The following is a 24,390-nucleotide window of genomic DNA, read 5'->3' on the forward strand; positions in this document are numbered from 1 at the left end:
AACCTTCAGAACTTGAGACTGAGTTTCCATCCATGTCAGTCTGGGTTGGACACATTTTGTGGACACACATGGGTCATGGCTGTCACATTGGATAGTGCAGGGCTAGGCTCTGTAAGGTTTGAGAAAATCAGTTCATCTCTGGAGAGTAGAAAGTGGGGCGGGAATCTCACTGGTTTCTTGTAGAGTGTAATGGGAGAAGAGTGAGTACCAGATTTGAGCTCATTCATTCATTCATTCATCAAATATTTATTGAACAACTGTTTTGTGCCAAGTGCAGCCAGCTTACGTAGTGACTTTAGCCAAGTCCTTTCCCTTCTTAGGACTTGGACTCACGCCCTCCTCTTCCACCCTGGAGGAAAGCTGAGATGCCCCTGGGAGGGGAGAAATGTGTGCACCAGCCGGGGGAAAACACCACTGGAAATCATCAGATTACTGCTGGAGGTAGGCCACTGGCTCCTGTAGCTTTCATCGAGTCTGTGGATGGAGCACTCAGTCTCTTTGTCGTTAATGTCAAAACCAGCCTTCCTTGTAGGAATCACTAGAGGAATTCATCACACAAACCTTATCCATGGAAATGATTGTTGTGCCTCAGTGTCACCTAAAACCCACCCTTTAAGGGAGTTTCCGAGGAGGAACTAATAAAACAAGTCACCAGTTCCAAGTGTCTTCTACATGCTAAGTAATCATCACCAACGGTGGGTAGACTGAGCTATGGGAAGACATCTGGGAGGTGTTGCAAGGAGTGGTGCTAGGACCTAGTGCCATCATTTGGCTAGGAAATAAAGTCACATGGATTCACTTGTAGGTGGCCATGACGTAGGACTGACTGCAGCTTAAACAGAAGCAGCACTTCCTAGGAACTGGGTGACATTCACCACACAGCCAGCTGTCAGATGAAATCAGCTTTTCAACTTCTGGGAAAATGATTCTACACAGGTATTTAGAAAGAGAGTGAATGACTTGGAAAACAGAAGTGTTGGAAACTTATTAAGTAGATAATGATCAGAAAATCAGATACGATCACTCATTGCAGCCCAGGCAGGCATTAGTAATTGGCATGCACAGGGCCAGGCAGTCATGGCTACTGTGAATGCCAGGTTCAGGTGGTGAACGCCAAAAGGTAAGCCCTGACATTGGTCCACGGTCTTCCAGCTAGACAAAGGGCTTTCACAACACTGTCTCACTGGAGCTTCACACAGCTCAGCGTGGTAAGTAGGCTGCATGTCCGGATCCTCACTTTCCAGACCAGCAGCTGGAGGCCCATCCGTTAGGTGGCGAGTGAAGGTTCTGGGGCCAGTGAATGGCAGAGGTCTAGAAGAGGGATGGCTTCCTGCTGCCTTCCCCAGGACAGAAGAGCGGCCTCGATGCCTTTCCCAGCTTAGTGGAGCCTCTTGGAAGAGCAGGTGTCTTTAGAGGTCCCAGTCATGGAAGAGACTGAGCCTGATGAAGTGAGCTCCAGCATGGGAGGGGCTCAGCCTCCTTTCTCTCATGGGTGTGCAGACCTCTCTCTGTGGACAGCACAGAAGGAAAAGGAAATGGCTCTTCTCATTTACAGTACAGATTTCCAGTGGGTGAGTTCCTGCCACCCACATGGGAGGCCTGGGTGAGTTCCTGGCTTCTGGCTTTGGCTCAACCCTGGCCATTTTGGACATTGTGGGAATGGACCAGTAGTAGATGGAAGACTGTTCTCATCTCTCTCTCTCTCTCTCTCTCTCTCTCTCTCTCCTTCTCCCCCCTCCCCTCTGCCTTTCAAGTAAATAAAATTTTAAAACTTTTCACAGACATACCTCAATTCATGCCTTCAGCAGTTCTACAAGGTGGAGAACAGTCTGTAGATCTGTTGAATGCGACACCCACGTTTTGTGAGTTCCAGTCCAGTCATGTTCCTGTATAAATTTCCCTTGAGATGTGGTTTTTGAACCAGCATTGTGAAATATTATAGGGAAAATAGTGATACATTCCCTGCACAGTTTTCCATGAAGTGGGGATTTGTGAGTATCTCAGGTCTCTTCAGTCATTCCTAATTACTTATACGGCTATAAATTAAATCATTTTTCACTGTCTCTGGAAGAGCTGGAGAAATGCCAAATTAGCATTTTGCTTCCCAAATGGCTCAAGGCAGAGTGAAGATGGCAATGAACAGTAGCCAGATATATAATTATCTCATCAAGGAATCAAAGCAGAAGGGTTAATCTATGAGCCACTCATCACAAGTCTAAAGCGATGCCAACTTGGCAAAGAAAGTGAGAAATAGGTATACATTGAAACCCCCCAGCTGCACCTGGTATTGTAATTCCAGTCTGTGAGCCAAATGCCTCAGCAAAGAAGAGAGCTTGTTCATTCCCCAGGAATTTCAAAGTTGAAGAGAGATACCAGAATCTTAAGACATGGCTTCTGGGGCCGGTGCTGTGGCAGAGTGGGTAAAGCCACTGCCTGCAATACCGGCATCCAATATGGGTGCTGGCTGGAGTCCCAGCTGCTCCACTTCCAGTCTAACTCCCTGGTAATGGCTTGGGAAAGCAGTAGAAGATGGCTCAAGTCCTTGGCCCCTGTACCCATGTGGGAGACCCAGATGAAGCTCCTGGCTTCTGGCTTTGGCCTGGCCCAGCCCTGGCCATTGTGTCCATTTTGGGAGTAAACCAACAGATGGAAGATCTCTCTCTGACTCTCCCTCTCTATAACTCTGACTTCGAAATAAATAAATAAATCTTTAGAGAAAGAAATTGTTTCTAAGGTGTTTGTCACTAAGGCTTATAGGAGGACTGAATGACAGCCAGCAGTGAGGAAAACTACGCTGTTTTAATAACTGCAGAGCTGTTTAAAGAAGGGGACCAAGTATTTCCTCCCAGGATGGATGCGCAAAACTACTGAACCAACTCTGCCAAGAAGGGCAAGCATCTCCTTTTTCTCTTTTAAAAAGATTTCTTGGGGGCCGGCGCTGTAGCGTAGTGGATGAAGTCACTACCCGCAGTGCCACCATCCCTTATGGGCACAAGTTCAAGGACCGGCTGCTCCACTTCCGATCCAACTCCCTGCTATGGCCTGGGAAAACAGTGGAAGATGGCTCAAGTCCTTGGGCCCCTGCACCTGTGTGGGGCACCTGGAAGAAGCTCCTGGATCCTGGCTTCGGATCAGCCCAGCTCCAGCTGTTGTGGCCATTTGGGTTCACATAGGTGCAGGGGCCCAAAGACTTGGGCCATCTTCTACTGCGTTCCTAGGCCATAGCAGGGAGCTGGATCAGAAGTAGAGCAGCTGAGACTCAAACCGGCATCCACATGGGATGGCGTCGCCACAGGCAGCAGTTTTACCACTACACCACAGCGCTGCCCCATCTTCTTCTTTCCCAGGTGCATCATCAGGGAGCTGGGTCAGAAGTGGAGGACCTGGGTCTCAACCTAGCATTTCAATATGGAATGGCAGCATTATAAGAGATGGCTTAACCTGTTGCACCAATTTCTGCCTCACAAGCACCTTCTATCAGGCATGTTACAGAATTTAAGTCTCCACATTGAAGGGGACCCTGACCCTGGCCTGCCTGCCAACTATGTCTGAAAGATTTCTGTCCCTGTCTTTGGGACTCTCTGTCCCTCAATGGTAGAAGAACCCACCATCATTTGAAGTTCTCTTTCTCTTTACGCAGGTTCTGGAAAGCATTGCCCTTCTGTGGAGTCTAAGACTGCCACCTGAGGACTTGTTCCTTGGAGATCCAGGCTACAGTCCTGGTGTGCCTGTCCCACGCAGCTGATTACCTCGTCAGAAGGTAGCCAGTTACACTTCTAGCTACCATCCCATCCAGGGACCACCCTCTGGATAGTTTGAGGGAGGAAAGCTGGACTCCAGAGAAAGCCCGAATTGCAGAAATCATTTCCTGTAGGATGTTGACTTAACTCCTACTTCACCCTTGAGCAGAATGTTTTATAAGTGTAGAGGGAGCACATGTGCCCTGAGTTGGGTTGCCAAGTCAACTGGCAATGCCATTTCCATGCCTACCTGGCCCTGCCCTACCACATCTTGTGAATCCAGCAAAGGGCAGGGGGCTGCATTCCCCAGAATCCTTCAGGGGTCACTGGTTTGCCTCCTACAGGCCAGACAGCAACCCCACAGGCCCACTGTTGCCCCAGAAGTTAGTTGTAATTTATTAAGTTAATTGTAATTTATTTGGTCTGCCCATCCTGGGTCTCTTGCAGGTCCTGTAATCTCCAGAGAGAAAATGAGGCCAGTCAAAGACCAAGGACTAAGAGGACGACATGAGAGAGAGAGGGCATTGACGAGCTGTCAGGTGTTGACAGGGTGTGACCTTGGACTCAACTCCCCCACTTGTGGAGCATCCACCGAACCTTAGCATAACAGGAAAACATCCCACGCCTGACCTCCTTCTTACTATAGATGAAAAAATCGGCCCAGTGAGGGGTAGTGACTTACCCAGAGGCACACAGCCAGGTAGGAGCAGGTGCTGGCACCTGGGCAGCCAGCCTTGGGTTTTCTAGGACCCACCGGGGAAGCTCCACAGCAGGAGCTCATATACAAGCAGGATATGAGTGCTTCCTCCTCTACCATGGGACATGGCACATGGGCTCACAGGCACCATGTTTTGACTTTCCACTTCAGTTAGTTCAAGTGTCACACTAATGGCAACCATGGGTTAACTAGTAGAGCAGGCACACCATGCAGGGCCGCCAAGACCGTGAGACCATGGCGAGTCCTCGCCTTCCAGCATCCCTGCCCCCCTGGTAATGGGGCTTGGGGTAGCTGGTCACCAAGATCTCTTCCTTCTTTCCGACCTTCTGTGATCATTCTGTGCCCAGGCACACCAGGAATCTGTTTAGCCTGTGTTGCTGGCGGATTTCACCCAATGTTAGCAGAAGTAAAATCTTTCCCAGTTGCTTCTTATACTGTCCCAAGAGAAAGAGGAGGATTTTTTAAAAAATTTAATGCATTTATTTAAGGGGTAGAGAGACAGAAAGAACTGTCATCTGCTGGTTCACTCCCCAAATGTCTGCAATAGCCCCTGGCCAGGGCTGAAGCTGGGAGCTGGAAACTAAACCCAGACTTCCCTTGTGGGTGACCAAGGTCCCGGCGACTTGAGCCATCACTGCTGCCTCCCAGTGTGTGCACTGGCAGAAAGCTGGGATTCGGAGTGAAGCCAGGTGTCCACACCAAGCCCTCTGTGATGGGACATGGGCGTCTTACCTGCTAGGCCAAACACATGACCCCAAAGAAGTGTTTTGAGGATGGGATTGGAAGTGGAGTCCTAAAAAAAATGGCTCTACCATTTATAATGTACATACAGGTTAGGGGACAGATGCCCCCTGATTCTCAGGAAGCTATGTGACAGGATCGGGGGTCCACTGGCTGCCCAGTCCCCAACTTCCAGGCCCCTGCCCTGGGCCAGGTGCAGTCCCGCAGGGTGCCACTGTTCACTGATGCCACTATCACCCTGCTATGTGGCTGCCTCTCCATCGTGTCTCATTAAGATGTCTTGTTGACCCCAGTGCCTGGCACATGGTAGGTGTCTGTCTCACTCTTACTGACTGATGAAATGGGCGGAGCCTCATCACAAGGACAGCAGTGAGATTGCAACAGGCTTGGAGATACCGTGCTGCAGCTTATCACGTTACTCAGGCAAGTCTCCTGCCTCACTTTCCATAATTAAAATTAAGGAGTCTGACAGGTGAATATTTCCCACGTTCTCTCTAAACACTGAAGCCTTGGATATTTTGCATGAAAATAAATAGTCTCCCTGGGTAATCTGGGTGCTCCAACACACTGCAGCTTCCTCTTGGAGAGTCACATGCTCACTGGACTATGAAAAGCTCTGAGGAGTCCTGCAGTGAAGATGGCTATTTAATTTCATTTAAACCAACTCTCTCCAAGCCATTTTGGCCTCTCCCCCTCCTCTCTTCTCTGAGGAACCAGTGTGCTGAAGCCTGCAGCCTGGGAAACAGTGAGCCAGGTGATTTCTAAGTTCCCTTGGAACTGTCTTGTCACCTAAGAAGAGGGGCCTAGGGTAGAGGCAAGAATGTAGACTTTGGAATTAGAACTGGGTTCAAGTCTTAGCTTTGCCTTCCAGTCGTTGTGTGGCCTTAAACAATATCCTTAGCTTTCCAGATTCGGATTTCCCCATCTGTAAGATGAGTCTAAAAATACTCACTTGTTATGGTTGTAGGTTGTTGAGTGTATTAAATGTCAAAACGTATGAATTATCTGCTACAGTGTTTGATATATATAGATGGCCCATAATTAATATGATGGACCTTCAAAAAGTTTATGGAAAATGAAATTTTAGCATAATCCTGGGAGTGTGCATTTGGCCTAGTAGTTATATACCAGTTTAGATGGCCACATCCCACATCAGTGCCTGGGTTCAATTCCCAGCTCTGTCTTCTAACTCCAGCTTCCTGCTAATGTGCATGCTGGGAGGTAGCAGGTGATGGCTCAAATGGTTTGGTTCCTGCCACCCACATGAGAGACCTGGATTGAATTCCTGACTGCTGGCTTGGACCAGCCCAGACCTGGCTGCTATGGGCATTTAGGGAGTGAACCAAAGGTTAGGCAACCTATCTACATCTCACAAATAAACTTTGAAACAAAGATATTACAAGTTGTCCATGAACTTTGCAAAGTCCCTTTGTTTTAGTTCCTTTGCCCCATTACTCCTTGTCCATTCATGCCTCACTCCTACTGCTCCGAACCCAGAGCCAGCATAGCAGAAAGGAAGCCAAGTCTAACTGCATTTTCCCAGTTTCATGGAAGGACTGCATACCAGCAGGCCCTGTGGTTGGGAGGCTGAGGTGATGGGCCAAGTGAGAGGTGGCAGAGAACTCTACTCTCCTTTGCCAAGTGAGTCCTCTCCGTGCTAGGCAGCTGTGAGAGGAGATGAAAGAATGCTTTCAAATTGTTACAGAACTAACGCCCAAAGTCATAAATCCATCACCTGAATAGCAGACTCATCCCATGCCCCAACTTGTGGGCAAAATCTTGGACTGTTTGCCCAGGCAAGAAGCTCATAAGGTGGGTATTTAGGGGATGTGAAGTGAGAAGGCCAGGTTAGAAATCTGAAAGGGCAAGGATTAGAAAGGCTTCTAGGAGCCTTGGCACCATGACAGACACAGCAGGATCTGCCCTGGGAACAAAACCATCACTCAACAAACAGAAATCAAGCATAAGGTTTATGTCAGATGCGGTTTGGTTGTGGGGGAAGAAGCAAGGAGTCAACCAGAGAGGGAGGGATGGACGGGCAAGCTTGCCTTTCAGTAGGGACTGAGCAAGTGGGGCGATCAGGTGCATCGATTCCCTGTGGGCTGCTACTGTTTTCTTATTACCCTTTTCTTCCCCCCTCCCCTCTCTAGGGAAGTGTTAGAAGAAAGCGCACAGGCCTGGGAGACAAAAGTGGCTTCGGGTCTCAGTCTGCTTTTGCTGCTTTTGTGACCTTGGGCAAGTTACTTCGTTGCGCCTCGGTCTGTGTGTGAAAGGTAAGAACAATATGCTGTGAGGGCTGAGCAAGTTACTGTTGATGGATTCCAAAGTGTGGCATTGACTTTGACACGGAGACAGACGTCTTCAAATTCTGTTAGTGGTGTGTGTTTTTCAAATGCCTTCAAAATAATTAGCATGCCAAACACTTTGTGCATGTTATTAATTGGTACAAGGCTAAAGTAGTAACGGAAGTTTGTTTTTAAAAAAAAAAAAAACTTGATTTATAGAAAATAATGGTATAGGCTGGTATACAGACAGAGTAACCCATGAAGGTGCAGTGTGGATGACTCAGGTGTGGGAAACTGAGTTTATTCTCAACCAAGCATGGTGATTAGCACACCGCCATCATATATGGTCATTTCTCCTTGGAAAGGAAGGAGAGAGAGAAAGGCAGTGAGAGAGGGAACAAGCCTACTTCTCTACCTGCTCAGTCTCCTATGTCTGTCGCAGTCTTACTCTTCTTGAATTGCCTCCTTACCTCCGTGTTCTCCCAGGTCGGGCTCTTGGCCGTCCGGGTAGGACGTTCTTGGCTGAAGTCCTCTGCATGAGCGGTCCTCAGAAGCTCTAACCGCCTGTGCCAGATCCTCATCCCCAACACTTTCTAGGACGTCTTCTGGAGCTTTTGTGGGAACGAACGTTTGATAGGTGAGAGAGACAGGGACTGAGAGGTACTTAGAGAGGAGAGAAGAGAAGCATGAGGAGGGGAGAGTGGTGGAGACAGCGAATCAGTTCATGACTCTTGAGTTGGGGGCACAGACCTGACATGCCATCCTGTTTCCTAAGTTGACTTTTCTGTTTTTCTCTCAAAGACGTGGGAATCCAGAGATGGGCAGGGACCTGCACAAGAACACATTGTGGGTCCAAACCTAGATGTATCAGTTCTTGGTCCCCTTCTTTGCTTTCTGTGTCATAATGGAGAGTCTGAGTTTTACAGCCCTACAAGAACCAAGTCACTTCTCCTTTAGGGCAGGCTCAGGGGTGGCTGTCTCACCGAGTTTTGGAAGCTGCTTGGGACACCTGCATCCCACATTTGAGTGCCTAGGTTCTAGTCCTGGCTCTGCTCCCAATTCCAGCTTCCTGCTAATGCACACCCTAAGAAGCAACAGGTGATGATTCAAGTCGTTGGGTCCCTGCCATTCATGTGGGAGACCCAGATAGAGTTCCAGTTTCCTGCCTTTGGCCTGGCCCAGCCCCAGCTATTACAGGCATTGGGGGAGTGAACTAGTGGATGGGATTTCTATCTCTGTCTCTGTCTCTGTCTCTGTCTCTGCCTCTGCCTCTGCCTCTATCTATCTCTATCTGCCTCTGAGATTAATAAACAAAAAAGAAAAAAAAATTAACAGGCTCAGGTGTTAGAAGCAAAAAATTCCAAAAGCCAGGGGCTATATAGCACTGAAATCCAGACTATCAGGCCAGAAGTCAGCCCTTCCCTGACACAGGAGAGAGTACTGAGGGAGAATCGCCTGCCTGCAGCACAGCCTTCACCAGGCTGAGCTGAGAGAGAATGGGGCAGGGTTGTGGCCCAAATGGTTTGTTGACAATCACTGAGTCTAATGGCAGGTGTTCTGGCTGAGTGTGTACAGCACATGAGGCCAAAGACAAGCTTGAGACAAAACCTCTTTCCCAAGGCCACCCCGAGACTTAGTGACAGAGCCAGGACTAGACCATAAGTCCCCAGGCAGCTAACTTTGCTCTCGATTTCACCCAGATGTAACTGTTGAGGGCAGAGCCTCTGATCCAAATGGAGTTCTCCCAGCCACTCTGCTGCAGGATGAAGGTGAAGAGAGGCCAAGTGTTGGGGTTCCTTGGATGTAGACAGTAGCTAGAAAACTCTCTATTTGGTCCTGTGTGGTTGTTGACTTGAATGAATAACTCCACTTCCTTTCATGTTCCTCATGCACAAGTCCTATAAATATTACCACATCTCATAGAGTAAGCCTCATTAGAATTTTCCAGACATTTACATTCCAGAGAGGCAAGCATAGCCATTTCCCATAAAGTCCCCCACTTCCTACCACCCAGACTCTTCCTGCAGAGTGGGTTGTGGCATCATTTGCAAGTCACTCCTCCAGTTTAAAGTTATTGACGGCCTTGCTGAGAAGGCCCATGTGATGCTAGGACAAGCCTTTGCCCTTGGAAATTTATAGCTGTCTTTACAGATGCATGAAACTAAGATCTCAGTGTGCTACATGGGAAACTCCTCCTTTTTCCTTGAGAATTAGTGACCTTTGGTATTGGATAAATTTGGTGAAGACTCAGAGTCCCAGTCAAGCCCAACAAAAAGTCAATTTTCAAACTGTAAAATAATTCATTAAAGTCCTGTAGTATTGAATCCATTTTTATTTACCTTATTCAGTATGTAATAGGATAGAAAAGAGTGGGAAATGAATCAGAGCAGCCTTATTTGGAAAGATAGTGAAGAGCTTGGTGACTAAACTAAGCATGATGGCAGGTGTGATGGTAGGTATGACAGTAAGTATGGTGGTAGGTGCGATGGTAGGTAAGACATTGGAATCATGACAAGGTGTGATGGTAGCTATGATTGGTAGATGTGATGGTACTTGTAGTCAGTAGGTATGATGGTAGGTATGATTGATAGATGTGATGGAACATGTAATCACTAGGTATGATGGTAGCTAGATTGGTAGATGTGATTACATGTAGGTGTCATGGTAGGTGTAAGGGTAGGTGTTGTGGTAGATGTGATGGTAGGTATGATGGGAGTTGGGGTGGTAGGTATGATCAGTAGGTGTGGTGATAGATGTGATGGTAGATATGATACTAGTTATGATAATTGAAGTGATGGTAGGTGTGGTGGTGGATGTGATGGTAAGTGGGGTAGTAGGTGTGATGGTAGGTATGATTCTAGTTGTGATAATTGATGTGATGGTAGGTACAGTGATGAATGTGATGGTAGTTGGGGTGGTAGCTGTGATGGTAGGTATGGTGACAGATGTGGTATTTGGGGTGATAGGGATGGTCAGTACAGGTATGGTGATAGATGTGATGGTAGGTATGATATTAGTTGTGATAGTTGGTGTGGTGGTAGGAGTGGTGGATGTGATGGTGGTTGGGGTGGTGGGTGTGGTGATCAGTAGGTGTGGTGGTAGGAAGGTACAGCGAGTAGCTAGTGAGGAGAGTAGATTGTGTGCTGTCACAGCCCCTTCAAATGTATTGTTCCATGAACACAACCACACTCTGTTCCTCCCTTATCTTTCTCTGATACTTTTCCATTTCTCTTTTTGTCCAGTTTCTTTTTTCTGTTGGTCTCATCTATGCTTTGAGCATGGTTTATGATGCCTCTTTCACGAATCTTTTCTCAATTCAGCAGGCAACCTCTTGAGCCTGCCCGCATACTTAGGTAAGTACATTCTGTACTTGGCTTCTCTTTTGATTGTCAGCTCTTAGAAGAAAGATCTTATTTTATTAGGACTTTTTAGAAAAATTAAAGAAAACTTGCCTTTTTTCTTGTTACATGATTTACAAATGTTCATTATAGACACTGGAAAGCACAATAAAACAAAATCAAGGAATACAAACTAGTTATATTTTTGTATGACATTTTAGGCTTTTAAAATCCCTGGATTTGCTATAAAGATATAGTAAATACTACATTAAGCTTCAAGTCTATACTTTATACTACAGTGCATCATTAACATCTTTCTGTACTGATGTGGCTATATTCGTAAGTGGAAATACATAATGTAGTTTTTCTGTGCACATCATAAAAGTTGATAAGAAATACAGAATAGCATCAAGAATCATATTAAAAATGTTTTAATCATATTATGTAGACCACTGTTCACGCCCCAGTATATATCTTTTCATAAGTTTTTCTGTAAGAACTAGTGTGTGGAAGTGTATCATGTTATATGTATATTTAAATATGCTCATTCATATATACAATTTTAATTTTTACTAATAAATTTTGATGAACATTTCAATGTTAAATCATAAGGTATCTATATCATCCTTTTTATTAGTTTTTAAGGCTTATCTATTATTTATTTATTTAAAAAACAGAGAGACAGAGGGAAAGACAGAGAGAGAAAGAGAGAGCACAGTCTTTAATCTGCCAGTTCATCCTCCAAATGATCACAGCAACCAGGGCTGGGCCAGGCTGAAGCCAGGAGCCAAAAATTCTATCCAAGTCTCCTGTGTGGGTACAGGGACCTAAATGTCTGGGCCATTATCTGTTGCCTCCCAGGTGCATTGCCAAGAGGTTGGATAGGAAGTGGAGGTGGGACTCAATCCTAGGCACTCCAGTATGGGATGTGAGTGTCCCAAGCAGCAGCTTAACCTGCTGTGCCACAATGCCTGCTCCATTAACCTTTTTAATATCTGCATAGATAATGTGTGGACCTGCCACAAATTAATAAATTTTCTATTTCCATTTACATTTTCCAGAATAGTTCTTTAACAAATGCCATGCCTCATCCTAGTGTATGCATTGGTACCTGCGTACCTTTATGGGTTCTGATACAAATTGCCCTCCATAAACTGTTTTCAGTTTTTAATTTCCAACAGTTGTACTTGTAATGACACAATAAATGTTGTGTAGGTGCATGAATGTGATCCAGACGTAATTCTTTGTCCCCTTTAATCTTTATGTAATGTTAGGCCATTAGAGCTAACAAGGATGCACCTTCTGGCTAACATCTACTCACATTTTGTGGACTCACTTCATGGGTCAACCCCAAATGCTGTGACTTCCCCCAGGGGCACACGCTAGCACTCTGTGGGCACCTCTAATGAGCTTTATTTTTATTGATTATCTATGTGCATGTCTGGCTCACCCTCCCCTTCCCATAGACTGAGGAGAAATGTGTCAGGAGGCTGTTCGCCTGCTGGGGGTTGGTCTGGGCTGGAAGACGCCTCATGGAAGTCTGTGCCTCTGTTGCAAAATCTTCCACAACTCTAAATCCCTTAATTAGAGGGAGAAAAAAGGCAAATGATCAATTAGCTACTCTTTTTTCATCTTTCTATCCCTAACTAGCATAGAGTAGTTACTCATTAAATGTTTATTAAATGAGTGAGAACTACGAGATGACAAGTAGAACATAGACAAATTATGTGTATGTTTGCTTAATAAAATAGTGAACTGAACTAGTAAAAAAGTTCCATTGCTTGTCTGTCTTTTCCATCGAGGGCAGGCATCTCTTAGAGTTCACTGAGCCTCATACACGAAGGCATTCAATGAATGAGCATGAACACGAGTTATAAGGGGCTTTTCAATTCCTTTTCTTCCTTTGGAGTTTGGTGTGGTTTTGGTTGTCTGGGCAGGAGTGGAATATCTGTTTTGCTATCAGTCCCCAGGACCCTGGCTGTCCAGCCCAGAGTTCTTAATCTCATAATCCACTGAATCAGTAAGGGCCATCTCCTGGACCAGAGACCCAGTTCTGTGCTCACTGACCTGGAGTGGTGGTCAGAGAGAGCCAGGTGGAGTCGGTACCAGCCAGGCCTCTGCTGTCACAAAGATCTGGGCTCAGATCCTTGTGTTGCCACTGGTTCACTGCATTACCTTGTCAAGTGCTTGGTCTCTTTAAGCCTCTGACTTCTCCAGAAAATGGAACAGTAACACCATCTCCCATGGAACTCAGCATGGAATCCAGCATCAAGATTGGTGACCATGTGGCCATGTGGCCACCCACCCCAAGGGTATTCATGGGAGAAGCGCTAACATGTTGAGATCAGGCATTGTTAAGTGACTGGTGAATGGCACTGGGCGCGTTCTCAGGCTGGAGGTGGGGAAGTCAGTGTGTTGTGTCCTATGCACAGGGCTGTGACATATGGTATCTCATGACTGCATGCGACACTCTGAAGGATAGGCAGTGCCGAGGTCAGCACGCCCATTCTTCAGAGGAGAAACCTAAGGCTCGGAAAGGCCAGTGATTTGCCTGAGGTGGTTCACACGGCTGGAATGGGACCCTGAGACTTACAGCAGATCTGCTTGTCTCATCACCACACTGGCATGATCAGGAAGGGAGATTTGCCTTGGGCCTTGATGATAATAAGACCTGGATACATAATGGAGAAAGGATATGTTCCAGGCAGATGTGTTTTATAAAGAGGTAGAGGCGAGGATAATCACATTGGGCTCTAAGAAAAATGGTTAGACGTGGTTAGTTCATGTAAGAGTAGTGGGAAGTACTGGAATTAAGGTGGAACATGTTCTGGAAGGTCCTGACGGCCAGGCGAAGGCACCTAGGCTGTGTTAGTTCGAGGGGAGCCATTGACAGTTTCAGAGGACAGGAGTAGCATGATCCACAGGAGCAACAAGATGGTGGGAAGCTTTGAAGTCGTGACTCATCAGGAATGGTTGAAGGAACCGATATTTAACTGAGAGAAGAAGACTGGGGGGGGGGGGAGGGGTGCGGGGAGGGCGTCTGCCAGACCTGGGAAGGATGGAGTTAGACATAGGCTTGCTTGACATGGTCTCCAGGAGGGGGCAGGGTTGGGGGGGAGCACTGGGGATCAGTGGTAGCAGCTCTAGGGAGACAGATTTTCAGTTCAAACGAGGGACAACATTGCAATCCTTGCAATGCACTTGAACCCAAATTCATGGTGAGCTCACTGCACAGCATGCCCTGGACCCTGGGGAAGGAGCAGTGATTGGATATGGCAAAGGTCCTTGTGCCCTCCTGGAGCTCACAGGAAAGGGAGGTGGCCAGGCCCTAAATGACAGCTGGGGCTCCTCCTGTAGGGGGCCAGGCTGCCATGGGAGGGGTCAGCGCCTCATCACTGGAGTTGGGGAGAAATATGTCAGAAGTAGGGTTTCCCTGCTGGGGGATGGTCTGGGCTGGATGACACTTCATACGATTCTGTGCCTCAATACTTGTTGCAAAATCTTCAGCAGCCCTAAATCCCTTAATTAGAGGGAGAAAAGGGGCAGCGATCACTTAGCTCCTCTTTTTCAAAGCCTACATGTGCGTGCTTCATCTTCTCTGCAGTCTGAGGTGCAAGGAGTGTAGCCAAGCAGGAATTTCATCCTGCGTGTATAGCTAGGTGACTCCACCTATGAATTGAAAATCATTTAGCTGAGATTGTGACACCGTCTGCAAATTACCTTCTGCCTACAGGTTGGGGCTGTGGCCGCGGCCGTGGCCATGGCCATGGCGAAATCCTCCAGTAGCTAACATTAAATCAACTCGGGGCACACTCTTATTGGGGCCCTGCTGCTGGTTCGGTTAAGAGGGTGCCCACGAACTTGGCTGGAGCAGTATCCATGCAACACCAGGCTGTCCACAGAGGAGCATCATGGCCATGATTTCCCCAAGGTTTTGAGCCTCACTCTGGCCCTGGGAGGAAGATGGGTCAGACTAATGAGGACACTGGGGGTCAGGAAGTACAAGGATCCAGCCAAGGTCACACAGCAGACAAGTTACAGAGCCCGGCTCGAATCCAGGTCTTCTGAATGTAGCTTGGGACATTTTTCTACTCTGCCACTCTCGGGTCAAGACGGATGACCATAGAGCCTTCCCAGGGAAGGCCGAGTGGCCAGCAATCAGGTGCCTCTGTCCAAACCCCTGGGTCTCCCTGAGAAATCTACAGCTCACAAGACGGTGGGTTCTTCAGGGACGGCAGTAATGCTAATGATATCGATATTAACTTCTTTGAACCCAGCTGTGCCAGACGCTGTGCTGATTAAGCACTTGGTTTTCATTCTCAAGCAAGTCCACCTTGAGTTTGCAGATAAAAAAAAAAAAAAAAAAAAAAAAAAACAGAGGCTCTGAGAGGCGAGGTGAGGTAGCAGAGCCAAAAGTTGAGCCCAAGTCCATATGACCCCAAGTTCCTGTCTGGGGGCAGCAGCCTGCCTACCACCTGAGTCTGAGTCCCTGTGGCTCCCAGGTCAACAACAACGACAGCAGTAATAATAAGCCGAGCCCCTCCTCTTATGTGTGCCACGCTGGAAGGACAGGGAGCACTCACATCCTCTCATCCTGCTCCTCTTGCTCGTAGTTCTCAGGGTTTCTGGCAGGCCTGACCCTGCCAGCAGGGGCCTTGCAACAGACACAGGGGCCAAGATCACCTTTGCCTCCTCCCTGGGGCCCAGTGTTCTTTGACACTCACCTTCCCAACTCTGCTCTCTTCTTGGTCATCTGCCAGAGCCAACGGTGGGTCCCCATCTGCCTGGCGCAGGTGCGGACCCCCTCTCACAGCTGCCAGGGGCCTGGGAGGTCTGAGCTCCTCCTTCATCTAGGCAGCCTCTGAGGTTGGTGCTGGAGCCCCTTGCACCTGCACCGGCTGCTTGAGTAGCCTGAGGTCCATCTACCAGCAATAATAGTAGCACCTGTGTCCCAGGGTGGAGATGAAGTGGGAGAAGGTCATTTACAAGGGCTCTTCCAACAGTTACAGAAAATCAGTATTATGAAAAAATGATGCATGGATTTCAAAAATATTCCTCCACCAAAGTAAATATCTTTCAATTCCATTTTGCACAAACTTTTTGAAGTACTCTCAGACATGGAACATTTAGCCAGTGCCTGCCCACAAAAAGCACTAACTGGATGGCAGTAATTATTCCTACCTTTACAGTTGTGGATGGACTCATTGACTCAGAAATCTGGATTTCAGGGGCTGGCATTGTGATACAGTGGATTAAGCTACCACCTGCGATGCTGACTTCCCCTATCAGAATGCCAGTTAAAGTCCTGCCTGGCTGCTCCACTTTCAATCCAGCTCCCTGCTAATGTGCCTGGGAAATTAGCAGAAAATGGCTCAAGTCCTTGGGTTTCTGCACCCCTGTGGGAGACCCAGATGGAGTTCTAGGTTCCTGGCTTCAACCCATCCCAGCCTTGGCCACAACCAATTGGGAAGTGAACCAGTGGATTGAAGTTTCTCTGTCACTCAGACTTTCAAATAAATAAAATAGATCAAGAAAGAAGGAAGAAAAGAGAAAGAGAGACAGGTTAGTTTCCTGCCATGGTTAAGCCCTTCACTGGCTTCAGGAAGAAGATATGCATAGCATGCAAACCGTCCCTTCAAGGAGCCCAGACTAGGGGTGGGGATGGTTGCCTCGAAGGTGATGCATATCTTAATAGGGGTCCTAAAATGTACAGAAGCCTGCGGGAGTCCAGAGGACAGAGGAAGGTTGTTTCCAAGACACCAGTCTATGCTGTCTCACCTTTCCCAATGTCCAGCCTTTCCGCCTTCTCGCAAAAGACCCAAGTCCATCATCATGCCACTCCCCACTGGGGAGGCCTGGGGACATTTTCCCTCTGCTGTGAATACTTGAAACATTACTTTTAAATAAATGTATTAACTTCCTCTTCTGTCACAGGAGGCTTTGCTGCTTATAGATAATATCCATAGTGGGATCTTTGAAAGAGACACATCCTTAAAAACCAGCAAGCAAAAATACAGGATGGCAGAGGTCTCCCCTTGCCTCCACTTACTGTGCCCATTGTAGAAGCAGGGCACAGAGAGCGTCAGTGACAACCGGCAGACTCACACAGTGTGTTCGCTCAGCAGAACCCCAAGGTCAAGGCTACTCCTGCTACAACTTTAAGAAGAACAGTTTTCTCCCCAGGCTGGAATCAAACTGCCGATCCATCCCCCACGGTGTCTGGGTTTAATCCACGGTGGTATACGTACCTGTGCATTACGTTTGCCCCATGGCATGCATTACTCCCAGAGTGGACAAGGGTGGGCATGGTTATCCTTGGACACACAAAGGCTTCCAGGCTTCCTGGCTGAGCGATGGCCCACGGCCCAGCCAGCGTTAGCACCAAGGGCTTCTCGCTCCAATCACAAGCTCTGGCTGCTGCCCTGCGGCTCTGCACAAACAAATTGTGACCTGTCTCACACGCCCGTGCAAGTGGAAACTGCTAACACACAAGGAGACTTCAAAAAGTTGTTGAAAGAATGGAATTACAAGATAAGTTTATTTGGGTGCAAAAAGCGTAGTTTTTCATAATACTCATGTTTGTAAACTTTTGGAAACCCCTCATATGCGTGGATTTCAGAATTTTTTTCGCACCTAAATAAGCGTCTCTTTTAGTTCCATTCTCCATGAACTTGTTGAAGTCCCCTTACAGGTGTGTGGTGAGAAAGGACTTCACAGTTTTCTGCTTCTGGGTTCTGCCGACCGGTAGGGGACTTCCCGAAGTCGGCTCTGGACAAAACAATTTGAGGAGAGCATGGCGTCCTGTCCTAAACCTGGCGAGGCAGGAAATTCTTCATCTTTAAAAAAAATTGATAAAAGCGAACTATTCGAGTTTCCTCCTTATCTGCCGCTCCTCCCCGAGCTGGTCTTGCTCAAGTGTGATGACCTTCCTTTGGGTGACAAGTATGTCGTAAGTGAAACGTTTACAGGCACTACAGGACCCACCTGGTGCCTCGCCCACCTCATTAGAATTCTAATTGGGGTGTGTAGGAGCGGCTTCTATAAATGGTAGGGCAATCCCTGGCAGCCCGTCTCCCCACACTATCCGTGCCATTCCCAGACGAGCCCGCGGAGAGGCAGAGGAAGGTGGAACATGGCTGGTGAGTGTGCGGCATCTTCTCCACGGGGCTCTCACTGGAACCCCGTTCCGCCCGCCTTGGGCTACCCGGGACAGCCGCCCTGCCTTTGGGACTCCAAACACTGGGTCTTACTGTGTCAGAGCTCTGCACGGAGCAGCTCTTTCTCAGCAGCTGCCGGGGCCCTCTAGCGCGTTTCCGGGGGTGGGACATGATCGGAAGGTGCCCCCACGGAACGAGCAGGGGATAGAGGAGCAGCCGTGCCTTCCTGATGCTTCTTTCACACATCGGTCGCCACCTTTGTGAAGCCAAGCCAGATGGCACGCGCTGCCCGTGTTTCTCCATGTAGCTTTATCTGCGGTCAGAGGCAGAGGCAAAGAAGGCACAGCTCAGCGCTCTAAGGGGTGAGAGAGACGCCCTGGAAGTCGGTTGGAAAGAAACCACCGGCATCACTGGAATGCTCCTAAGTAAACTTCCCGAGGGGAAGTCCCGGGAAGGCGGGTGGAAAGTGATTTGATGAGCTGAAGCCCAGGAGCACAAGGAGCAGGTGTGCCACGAGATCCTCGCTGGGGCCAAGAGCAGCACCAGGGAAGAGGGGTGGCAAAGAACAAGAAGTGCAGGTTCCTTAGGTCTGCGGTTACTGTCGAGGATCTGAGCACTTTGTTACTCAGCACTCCAGCTAAGCAGCGTGTTAATTATCGCCTGTCGGGGTGCTCAGCCTACTGGGTGGACAGCGACGCCAACCCAAACAAGGCATGAGTCAAAGCTGTAAAATATTGTGAATGGTGGTTAGGACCGCAGGAGGGTTTGCCAAAGAAATCACTGAGCCAAATGTACAAGGTGAATCTGCTTGCTTCAGAGATCACCAAGGCCAGGACAAGAGGGGTGCACAAATGGGCCCTGCCGGGAACGTGCAGCTTGGCTGGGCTGCTAAGAACAGGAGCTCACACTCTGGCTCCAGTCCTCCGGTCGACTCAGCCAGAGGGAATGGTAGCTGTCATCCAGCCACCTCCCTTCCCCCAGGGAGACTGGGGCCCAGGAGCCTGCGAGCCGTACCAAGGTCACAGAGAGAGTTGGTAACAGAGTCCTACTCAGTGCCAGCCACTAAGGGAGCTTTCTGCTGTGTCCTGGGCCAGAGCTGAGCTCGGCTATGGAAGCATGGGGCCCCTGGGGCATGGGAGGAGCCATCCTGGAGCTGGGCTCATCTGAGCCCTGTTACCAGCTGTCACTGTTTCCTCCCACTGCAGAGCCTCAGGTCTGCAAGATGAACGGCTTGAAATATATGGCCTTTGAGGCTCCTTTGAGCTCTCTCTCTCTCTCTCCACCCCCCTTATCTCCCCCCCCCCCAAAAGGAAACCAGGAACAGGAGGCAGATGGGCCCAGTACGTGCCCAGCCCAGGTGGTGAGCTCAGTTTGCAGTGGAACCACACAGACAGCCTGCCCACTGTGAGCTTGACACCCTGGACACCCGTGTGTCAGGTGCCTGTGACGTTGTGCTCATACAGTTTGACATCTGAATTGACCAGAAATGTCCCAAAGTCCCAACAGGATCCTCAAAGGCTAGCTGGGAAAAAATCAGCCCTGAGAGAGGTGGAGCATAGAGAGGCGAATGCATCCAGCCCCTTAAACTCATCCCACGAGCAGCTCTTAGCTCGGCCCCTATCGGAGCCAGCAAGGGCTCAGTGCTGCTGGGATGCACGAATTTGCTCCAGGGATTCCTAAGGGAAAGGGGCTGTGTGCGGTGCAGCAGGGGAGGTGAGGAGCAGGGTCTGCCTCAGCGAGCTTGCAGTATGGTGGTGCTTGGTGATGCCAGTTCAGAGGTGAGGAGACTGTCATCAGGGTACATGACAAATACAAATCAAGAGCTATGGAGACCAAAGGAGATGCATCTTGGCTGGGATTTGGGGTAGGGGGCACTCTGGGTGTTAGTGGCACTTGATGGTTGGCAATGAGCTGGCTTTGGTCTGGAGTGGTTCTGTAGGGTGAGGGGTGCCCTTGGCAGAGAGAACAGAAGCATACATGTGGGTGTGCGGGCAGGTGTGACCCAGGTAACATGAGATCACATGTGTGCGTGTTTGAGAGGGCTGTGCATCCAGCTCCTAATTTAAGGCTCTTGTTGGAATCAGAGGACGGTTGAATTGTTCTGCTTTGTTGCTGGGCTGTGGACAGAACCACGGTCGGGGAGTAGGGCCTGGCAGAGTCCTGCACCACGAGTCACGGCTCCCCCAGAGCAGACAGGAGTGCAGACTGTGAACACAGGAGCTGCGCCCTGTGTGGGGGACGCACTGTCCCCCATCTCCAAAGCCACTTGGAGACCCTGGGGAAGGGCAGAGTCCCCAGGGCACAAACCTGAACCTGTGGCCTCTGCCTGCAAAAGCCCCACATCCATGTGGGGGACACGGGCTGAGTCCTTCTGGGCCGTGAGCATTCTTGCCCCTAACACTACCAGACGGAGCACAGGCCCTGGCTCCAGGCCCCTTCCATCTGGGCCTCATTTCCCCAAGCTGCACAGAACCTGTCACACTCTGAGCCTGAAACGCTGTCCTTGGAGCTGGGACTCCAGGAGCTCTTTCTTCCCTGAGGTTTCTCCAGGCTTCCTTCCTGCTTCTCTGAGAATCTCCAAGGCGTGTCCTCGCCCCTCCTTGCATTCTCGTTTCTGCTGCCGGGACCACAGCACTAGCCACGCTGTCTCTCTGAAAGGCAGGTCACCGCCAGGAGCACAGGCTTATGACCCTGGCTGCTGGGCGTTTGAAGCGAGCCCAGCTGCCCCAGCCACCTTCTCCCACCTGTTGGGCAGGGAGAGAGAGCCCACCTGAAATGAGCCCGCTCACATTTCAACTTTTGTTCCGGTACAACAGAGTTGGCGAGTGTTAACGGCAAGCCCCAGAGTGCTGCCCGGATCGAGCCTCAGCTCTGTGCCTTTTGGTGCAGGGCCCTTGGGCCATTACCCAACCTGTGCGTCTGTTTCCTTCTCTGTAAAATGAGCTCTTGTTCTTACTCCTCGGGAACTTCCTCCACGAGCCCACGTTCTCCTTGCCTTGAGATCTTAAGAAAACCCCCGTGAAGTGACGTCTCTGTTAAACTCGAGGACAGGCAAGGGGAACGCTCTGTTCCGAGCCTCCCGTCGCCAGCCCCGTCCCCCTACTCCCACATCTTCTTCCTGTCCACCTCGGATCCATCAATCCTTTCTCCGCCTCCACTCTGCAGGGCTGCTCCATGCGCACGGCAGGCAGTCCCTACCCTGAGCCCACACGCCAGGGCTGGGCTGGCTGTGCAGTGAGCTCAGCAGATTCTTTTCCCTATCACTTGGGAGTGGAAGAACAAGGCCTCAGGGTCTTTGGTAGGGCCTGGGAGATGGATTCAGAAGGAGTCTCCATCTCTTCTCTCGGTTTCATTGTCCTCGTTTGTGGAAAGAGGACAGTGGCTCCTCCTTGCCTCCCTCCCAGAGCTGTTATGTGGCCTAGGTGAAACAGTTGATAAACAAAAGTTTCAGTAAGTGTAAAATGACACACCATCCCCACCACACATGGGAATCACCAGGAAGGCTTTCAAAAAAAAAAAAAAAAAAAGGAACCAGTGCCAGGGCCAGGGTTGTGGCATGGTGGGTTAAACTCCCACCTGCGATGCTGGCATCCCATATGGGCGCCAGTTCAAGCCCTGGCTGCTCCACTTTGAATGCAGCTCCCTGTGTATGCACCTGGGAAAGCAGTGAAAGATAATCCAAGTGCTTGGGTCCCTGCCACCCACATGGGAGACCCAGGTAGAGTTCTAAGATCCTGGCTTCAGCCTGGCCCAGCCCTGGTCACTGAGGCCATTTGGGGAGTGAACCAGCAGGTGGAAGAGATTCTCTTTCTCTCTAACTTTCAAATAAATAAAATCAGTATGTTTTGAAAATGAGAAATACCAGTGCCGCCCAAACGCAGAGATACTGATGTAATCACGGGGGTCGGGGAGCAGGGAGCAGGGAGCAGGGCTCAGACCAGAGCAGCCGCTCTGTGTGGTGCGGTGTGCAGTGAGCATTGACTAAGATCCTAAACTCTCTTTGAAGGGAAGTGGGCTGAGGAATCGCCCACCCCTCCTGTCCCCTGACAGTCTGATGTTAGGCAGGAGTAGACTGGATGGTTTTTTCCCCCTGGGAAGCGTCCAGGACCTGTGCACCTGGCTGGCTGCAGGGCGGCAGCTTAGAGTCATATTTGGTCAGGCGGAGGCGGCTTCCACTCTGGCCTTGTATCCAGACTGTGCCTGAGCATGTGGCGTTGGCCAAATGACCTCACCTGGCTGGACCCCCAAACCCCTCATCTGTAAAATGGGTATTTTGTGACTGTTACAGGTCATAAGGCAGATGAAACGCTTAGCACAGGGTCTGGCACATGAGGGTTCTCAGCAGCAGCCTGGGAAAGTTCAGAGCCTCCTGCGCTCGTGGCGTTTTTGCCATTATTTGTGGGATCCCGAAGCATTCATTCCCCCAGCTTCCAGGGCCCTGTTGCTAGAGACAAGTGCATCTTGGATCCCAGACTGCCCCCTTCAAGGGAGGTTCTTCAGGCTTCCTTGCCCCCTTTCAACAGGTGAGGAAAATACAGCTCAGAGACCTTGAGATACTGGCCCAAGGCCTCAGGCTGTGCAGGCCTCCAGTCCAGGGCCCACTCTTCCTTGTCCCAGGGAGCCTTTCCAGGCCCCTGCACTGTCCATCACTGGAGCCCCAGACTTCCCGCTGCCTGCGTGCCACAAACTCATGTACTTGCACCGTATAGATGAAAAATATCTGACCACAGTGGAAAGCTAAAAGGAAATGGCATGTGTGAGACATGCGAGAAGAAAGGAGAGGAATTAGGGGTGAGCAGGGATGCACACACACACACACACACACACACACAGAACCAGAGACAGGGTTGGCCAGGAGCTGGACATGCCTGTGCCAGGGGCAAGGGTGAGGGTGCTGTTGGGAACCACTCACGGTCCCTTGACAGCTCAGACCTGAGGCCTGGCATCCAGGCCAAGCTCTGCTCCAAAACCACTTGTGATCTCAGCAGATCACTTCCTCTTTGGGGGCCTCAGTTTCCCGACCTGTAATGTGGGACATGGGATTGCATCACTTTTTCCAAGCTGTGTTGTCACCCAGTAGCAGGTCGTGGAACCAGCTTAGTGGATTGTGACGAGCAAGCATCAGAGGAGCTCACTGCACACAGTAGGCCTCTGTACTGTCGGGTGGTGTTCTGTGTCACAGTCCGTGTGTGGGAACATCATCAGACATCTTTCCTCTCATGGTCCCTATCCAAAAACCTCAGAAGTCACTCCGCCAGAGGAGTTTCAGTGCTTCTGTCAGCCCAAATCAGAAGTGTGTAGGGTAAAAATACCTCCTTGTCTAGAGGCGGGATAGGGGAGCAGGGTCTGTGGAAGGGGACTGCCTGCGCCACTGGGACATGGGTCAGCCCGTGTGGGGCCACCTGCCAGCTCCTCTGGTGTGGTTCTCCCAGGAATGGGAAGAGCACAGCCACACACCCAGCAACCCAGTCCTTCTCACCACCTGCTGCAGGTGAGCCAGGCAGTCCCCTTTCACAACCTGGCATCTTCTCTGTGCAGCTCCTGTGAGCCAGGGGTGGGCAGGGCTACATTAGCAGGTTTGTGTCATCAGCTGTGACTGTGAGCGAGAGTGAACCCCAATAACTAGGGCTTAAAAAATCAGACAGAAGCTCAGTTTTTGCTCACACAAGAGGTCTGGACGTAGACGGCTCTGGGCAAGTCAAGGACAAGGCCCAGGCTCTGCCCAGTCCCCGACTCTGCCATTCCTGGGGCATGGATGGCCCTGCATGGTCTGTGAGGGGAGCTGGAGCTCTGTCCACATCACACCCACACACTCCATGATAGAAGGAGATGGAGGAAAGCAGGGGAAGGGCATTTGCCAGCTCTGCCTTTTCAGGGTTCCTTCCAAGACTTGAAACAGGTGTGCAAATACTTGGGGTCGGCGTTGGCCTAATGGTTAAGACATCTGCATCCTCAACTGAGGTTGGAATCCCAGGTGCATACCCTGGGAGACAGCAGGTGACAGCTCAACTACTTGGGACCCTGCCACCCCTGTGAGAGACTCAGGCTGAGCTCTGGGCTCCAGGCTTCAGCCTGGCCCAGCCATTGTGGGCATTTAGGAACTGAACCAGTAGGTGCGAGCACTCTGTCTATCTGTCTCTACCTTCCTCTGTCTCTCTGCCTCTCAAATAAATAAAAACAAATTTAAATAAAAAGTGAAGATCAGTATTTGCCTGTGTTTGCAGTAGCATTGTTCACAGCAGCACAAAGATGGGATAACCTGCTGTCTGCCTGTTGCTGTGTGGAGAAGCACACGGGGCCTGTCCCCACTGGGGTGCTTCAGGAAGGTCCTGGGAAAATGGCATCAAAATTAGGGTAATTTGAGTGCAAAAAAATTTGAAATCCATGGATAATTTTTTCCAGAATGCTTAT

The 24,390-nt window shown here is 49.6% G+C and overlaps 1 protein-coding gene across 12 annotated transcripts in view; it reads left to right on the top strand.

The window, feature by feature from the left end:
* Nucleotides 1-24,390, top strand: part of TGM3 (transglutaminase 3) — a 101,533-nt gene that overhangs the window by 43,470 nt on the left and 33,673 nt on the right. For 4 of the 12 annotated variants that reach the window (XM_051845187.2, XM_070051428.1, XM_051845188.2 and 1 more), the window contains one exon: nucleotides 321-441. The exons of 1 other annotated variant lie outside the window; for it this stretch is intronic. In XM_051845187.2, the coding sequence (XP_051701147.1) occupies nucleotides 321-441 (121 nt within the window). Of the gene's footprint in view, nucleotides 1-320; nucleotides 442-3,347; nucleotides 3,482-3,640; nucleotides 3,761-4,187; nucleotides 4,441-5,492; nucleotides 5,623-7,349; nucleotides 7,473-7,970; nucleotides 8,122-17,828; nucleotides 17,962-24,390 lie in introns of those variants that run through there. 7 more of the 12 variants (XM_070051431.1, XM_070051432.1, XM_070051433.1 and 4 more) reach the window with 7 other exon arrangements.

The sequence above is a fragment of the Oryctolagus cuniculus genome, chromosome 11, assembly GCF_964237555.1.
Source record: "Oryctolagus cuniculus chromosome 11, mOryCun1.1, whole genome shotgun sequence".
Taxonomy (NCBI): domain Eukaryota; kingdom Metazoa; phylum Chordata; class Mammalia; order Lagomorpha; family Leporidae; genus Oryctolagus; species Oryctolagus cuniculus.